Source organism: Vanessa tameamea, chromosome 18, assembly GCF_037043105.1.
Source record: "Vanessa tameamea isolate UH-Manoa-2023 chromosome 18, ilVanTame1 primary haplotype, whole genome shotgun sequence".
Lineage (NCBI taxonomy): Eukaryota > Metazoa > Arthropoda > Insecta > Lepidoptera > Nymphalidae > Vanessa > Vanessa tameamea.
Window position 1 is genome coordinate 2,004,184 of NC_087326.1, and position 6,000 is coordinate 2,010,183.

Consider the following 6,000-nt stretch of genomic DNA (forward strand, 5'->3'; position numbering starts at 1 on the left):
ATTTATTCTTAAATGAATAGAAAAGTGTTATCATCAGCAACCGTCGTAGTAAATTTGATGAAGTAAAATTGTTCTGCATTTTAATGACTTCTTAGCCATAAACAAAGGGATGTATTGGCCAGTATGAATAAAATATTCATTTGAATAATATTATAATGAGATATCCCAACAAGTTTATGATAGGAAATCTTGTTGATCGACGGAGTCCTTAAGCGTTGCAAGTCGGTGGTAGGTTCATTTCCTGTGGCACAAAAAACGAGTAAACGTAACATCTTGATCTCGTCATCAAAAAAAAAAAACTACTATCTGAGTACCTTCTTCCGGCGTGGAGTCTCTCAGCTGGGTTATTTTTTTGTAAAAATTTTTATAAAATTTATACCCTTATTTAAGATTTAAATTTGATAATGTCAGAAAATATTTAGATATAGCAATGTAAATGGCATGTATGTACATAAAATACTATATTTTAATTATGAGAGAGGAAATTGGTCGCGATATAATGGAGATAATTATATTATCACCCACCGTGTAAAAATATCTGTTTAGGCGAGTGGACTAGCAAATAAGCATGTCGATAATTGTGGGGATATTACGGTTAGAGCATAGCAACTGTTGCTGTCAAATAATTGTTGCGGATTGATAAATGTTGCAGTGGATAAATCAGTACTATTGACTAGGAGTATTATGCTACTGCATAGGTACTAATACAAACATAATACTGATGTATAATTTTTTCATTTGATTGGATTTGGGATCACTCCGCAACAAATATTTGATAGCAACAGTAGCTGAGCCGAGATGACCCAGTGGTTAGAACGCGTGCATCTTAACCGATGATTTGGGGTTCAAACACAGGCAGGGACCACTGAATTTTCATATGCGTAATTTGTGTTTATAATTCATCTTGTGCTCGACGGTGAAGGAAAACATCGCGAGGAAACCTGCATGTGTCTAATTTCAATGAAATTCTGGCACTATAATACTTGATGGTATGGCTCTGGGTAGGTATCAACCACTCATCAAACCTTCGACCGCTAAACTGTAATATTATAATACTTAGCGTTATTGTGTTCTGGTTTGAAGTACGAGTGAGTCATTTTAACTACACACACAACAGACTGACATCTTAGTTACAAATGGTGGCAAGATGGTGGTATATTTATTTCAGCGCCAATGTATATGAGCGATTGTGACCAACTTGCCATCAGAAGGCCCAATTGCACACCTGCCAATGTAATCAAAAATAATGTCCAGCTCGATTCTAGGGAAAAATTCCTTGCTTATTATTGATGATTTTTAATATTAGCATTCAAATTAACAGCTATAAAATAAAATGTAATAATCGCAGATGTAACTAGAATGTCACCCTCAGCTCCGCCTATTGACGTTTTTATGATAATATCCGCTTTCACCGGACGCCTTAAAAGCTGTTCATCTGGTATATGATCCGATTTCGAGACATTGAGAACGTTCCCGTAAGCTAGATGTAATCAGTATTAGGTATTAAAATAAATTGCAACATTACTGATAACTTGAACGTATATCCGAGGTAGAGAATGAAACATTTAGCTTCGCGAAGGTCGCGCTCGAAATCGCGGATCCATAACACGACTTATTAAGATCCATCTCATGTCTAAGTGAGCAAAATAATATTGTGAGTTTTTTTTATAAATCGGGACCTCATGTTTAATTATGTTATATCATCTGTAGTAGAGCAACATCAGGATACCGTTAAGTTGAAAGATTCGTAGCTATCTTTCAACTTAACGGATGACTACTGAATGAAATATTAATACGAAATATTTATTTATATTTTCTCGTATCAAAAATTTGTTTTACAATCATGTAAAACGACATTTTTTTCAAACTAGTTACTACTATTCAATTGATTTAGTTTGAATTATTTAAAGATTTTTTGTCGCTGTTTTTGTTGATTCTTAATTAAATTTAAAATTTAATTGATTATTAATGTATACATTGTTTATGACTATGTATTAACATCCCTGTTTTAACCACAACAAGCGCTAGGGTGCAAGTAATGTTCTTGCTATCGCTCCTGCTCCAAACAAGAATCTGAAGAGACCGTCTGGGGCACCTCAAAAGGGCGTCCCCAACGCGAAGCGCCCGGGTTTTTTGTAACTCCTGTAGCTTGGTTTAAAACAGATGTGTGTATAGAATGTCAACATTAATATCGACAGACGTTATTACAAAATATCGTATTAATTACATTATATTACAGCACTACAGTATATTACCGCGTGAGTTTCAAATATCTGATGAGCGGGTGCGATCTAGATAAAATAAAATATGTTTATTAAAAAAAAAAACAGAGTTATATAACTTTGCCAGCATTAGTACGAGGTATCAGACCAAATATAGGCTTTTTGTTTTATGTCAGCGTTTGTATCTATTTGAAGATGACTGTGCGTTAATAGGCGGTCACCCTTGAGAAATGTCATGACTGACTGGGTATCCCTTCATTAGATCAACTGTGTATGTAATTACTGGTATGAGAGTATAATTATAACGGTTGGGTTTGGCTGTAAAGCTAGTTTGTAAGTATATTAATGCTAGTGTATGCGAACGGCTTCGCTTGTGTAAGATGTAGGTGCTATGTACATTTTTCCGAAAAAAAACTACGTGCTATTCTTTTTAACAAACATCCATTTATCCAAACTATTGTTATTAAATAATATTAGTAAGATATGTTTTGTTTATTGTTATATCTTTAATTAGTGTATGCCGTAGTATTTTTATCTCAATTTGATTGCGTTTATAATACAACTGTATTATCAAAAATCTTTCACCAAAGGCTATTTGTTATGGTAGGTCCACGCGACACAGACTTGGCATAGCCTTCTATTGAATTTTGTCTCTGCAACTTAGCAGCGTAGACATTGACATTTTACATATACTTGTATCATACTTGAGTATACTTATTTTGATTTTGAGTTGATTTTTCAACTTACATTTTAACTATTAAATTCAATTTAATCACATCAAATCATAAAATCACAGTGACATACGACTTTCTTCACTTAGTTTATTTCTGTCCATAACATTGGCACGGTTGGAAGTAAAAGCTATGCTTAACACTTAATGAGCGGCCTACCACAGGATCTATGACGTTACGTCCCCTGTACCTGTAATCAAACTAGTTCACACAAGTTAAACCTCAAAATGAACATCGCACACATTCTATTGATGTTTTGCGGTAGAATAGCGACGACTGGAAACGCTGTTTTAACATAATTTCACCACTAATATGTTTTATTTTATTCATTATTTATATTTACATTAATTGTAAATAGTTTATTTAAATAACTACTCATATATAAAATTTTAGACTTTGTTTGTTTGAACGCGCTAATCTAAGGATCTACAACTCCGATTCGATTTATAATTCTGTCTTAGATATATAGACTTTTTTATGATATAGGCAGGCGGACGGATAAACGAGCCTCCTGGTAGCATGTGATCGTCCATTACTATTGGCGTATGTACATATCCAATATCTGTTAGCGCTGTAAGAAATGTTAACCATTCCTCACATCGCCAATGCGTCAATTGGGAACTAAGATATTATGTCTCTTATGTCTGTAGTTAAACTGGACTACACTACATCGAGTGAAACTGTAGTGAAACAAGTAGTAACTTCTAAGTTTTTAACGTTTGGATTATTATGCAAAAATCAAATTATACACATTTAATAAAAAAAAACTTTTTAATTTCATGTTGATAGTTCGTCATGATCTTACTTAAAGTGGACTCATGAATATTAATGCGAACATTAACTTCGCTTTGCAAGGAAATAACGATTCTTTATGTAAAAAAAATAATTTTAAACAGTTTTATGTTAATGTTTGCAATTAAAAAACAATTAACGAATTAAAAATAATGTTTCCATCTGTCTGTGTAGAAGTGAGTGTAATATTATTTATTTGATGAAAAATATTTGAAAAGATAATATATTTTTTTTGGGTATTTTTAAAAGCCTATACCAAAAAAAATATTACTAATTTTAAAGTAAATGTACGCTGAAACTCATCATTTGTGATTTGACTTGGTAAAAAGTTTCGTATAAGTAAATAAATTAGTATTCGTTTCGTATAAGTATAGTTTAAGTTAGATTTTTTATTAATTATAAAAGCCTATATAATAATGAGGCGAAACCTTATATATCTATTTATTGTTTTACTTTATATAATAAATATAACATTAATTTTGAACACGAACAAAGTTCCGACTTTGCATTTCCGAATGCAATAAGATTTTTTAATGAAACCGACTGTTATTCGATACCAATGAATTAAATAATACAAGTACTTTAATAGTTTTATATTTGGTGCTGATAGCTCGTTAAAAAGTTAATGTTACCTCTGTATCGTACACCATGTCTCCCTTTACCGATACAGTGGGTCACATTCTAATTTCTCTTGCGAATATTAATGGCCAACGACCCCGTTTAGATGACCTAAAACGTTATCTGAATAGGTTATAATATAATGACATAGTTAGAGGAAACGATACACGGAATATTCCCCTTTGTTTTTTAAATTACTAATAAAACCTTTTTTAAACTATATTTAATTTAATTATTGAATATAGAGTTTTTTTTATTAAGTATTTCCGTGCGGTAAGCTTTGATTTCACTCGGAAGTAGAGAGCGGGCTACAATCTTCGTAACAAATACTATAGTTCAATTTTTAAATTTATCAAAGTGTAATCTTTTTTGGATAAATCTCATATTTTCTTATAACAATCAGACATTTATATGCAAGTTATTACACATATTTATATAAGTTCTGAACAAACAAGAGAAAACATCACTGGACCGCCGTTGCCACTCAGCAGGTTGTTTTAAAGACATCATCCAGTACAAGCTAAAATAATATTAAATATATCTTTATTTAAACGCTTTCTGTAAATGGTTTTAAAGATCTCATGATATTGAACTAGCATTTTTGCTATTGATAAATAAGTCGCATTTATATTTGATTATTACCAATATATTTATAATAAATGTTTTAAAAATAACGATAAAATATATTCGTTTAAAAAAAGAATCCTTGTAATATAGCTTGTAGCTAGCATAGCATTTCGTTTACACTGGTAATGGACTTAAAAGTCAAGTTCCGCTCGCGAATTCCACGTCGCGTTGTCTGACACACTTCCTCTTGTTTAAGGCTTTTACGCAATATAGAAAGGATGTGTTGATATTGAATAACGATTAATTGTCGATAATTTGTGCTGCAAATGTTATTCATATTTATGCAATGGTAGTTATTTTTTTTGCAAAATTAACTTATACCACGTAAAATTTAAGTTTCATTTAAAATTAAAATAATTTGTATATAAAATATTTTTTTATATTTAACTTATTATTTTGTGTCTTAAATAAAATATTATTAAAAATTAAATTATAAAAAAATAACAACTAAGTAATATTTTTTTGTATAAAAAAAATAAGGTATAGAATTATTTTTTTAATAAATACAAATAAAAAAAGTGAGAAAACGATTTACAAACTCCAATAAATCCTAAAATTTTCAAAGAGCTAAAAATTAAAAAAAAAATAAACATACCCAAAAAATGAGCCTCATGCTATCCAAAATTTGCTGTCTGGAATTAAAAAAATAAACTGTCAACTGTCACCTGTCACTACACAAGCGCGGTCGCGCGCGCGGGAAACTGTACTGTCGAGTGAGGTAGAGACAAGAACCCTCCCCGCCAAAGAAAGTCAACCTTCACATTCGTTATGTAAATGGAGAGGTCTAATGCCCATCGAGAGGGAAATTGGGATAAGGTCGTTTGTGTGATTTTTTTAACTTAGATGTTCTGATGTATGGTTTTGTTTAATTATCGTAAAATATAATTATTGTTATATGTTTTTTTTATTTGTACTTCAACTGCCAGACTTTAGCTGTGGCTTTGAAAGTTTTTTAACTTAATATAAAAATACTAACATTTCAAACTTAATTAATTATAAGCTTTTAGATA

General features: G+C 31.1%; 1 protein-coding gene across 1 annotated transcript in view; it reads right to left on the reverse strand.

Annotated features, from left to right (window-relative positions):
- Positions 1-5,724, reverse strand: part of LOC113401002 (uncharacterized) — a 29,450-nt gene extending 23,726 nt beyond the window's left edge. The window contains exon 1 of the mRNA XM_064217737.1: positions 5,586-5,724. Within this exon, the coding sequence (XP_064073807.1) occupies positions 5,586-5,603 (18 nt within the window). The 5' untranslated portion in view covers positions 5,604-5,724. The remainder of the gene's footprint in view (positions 1-5,585) is intronic.
- Positions 5,725-6,000: the final 276 nt, after the last annotated feature.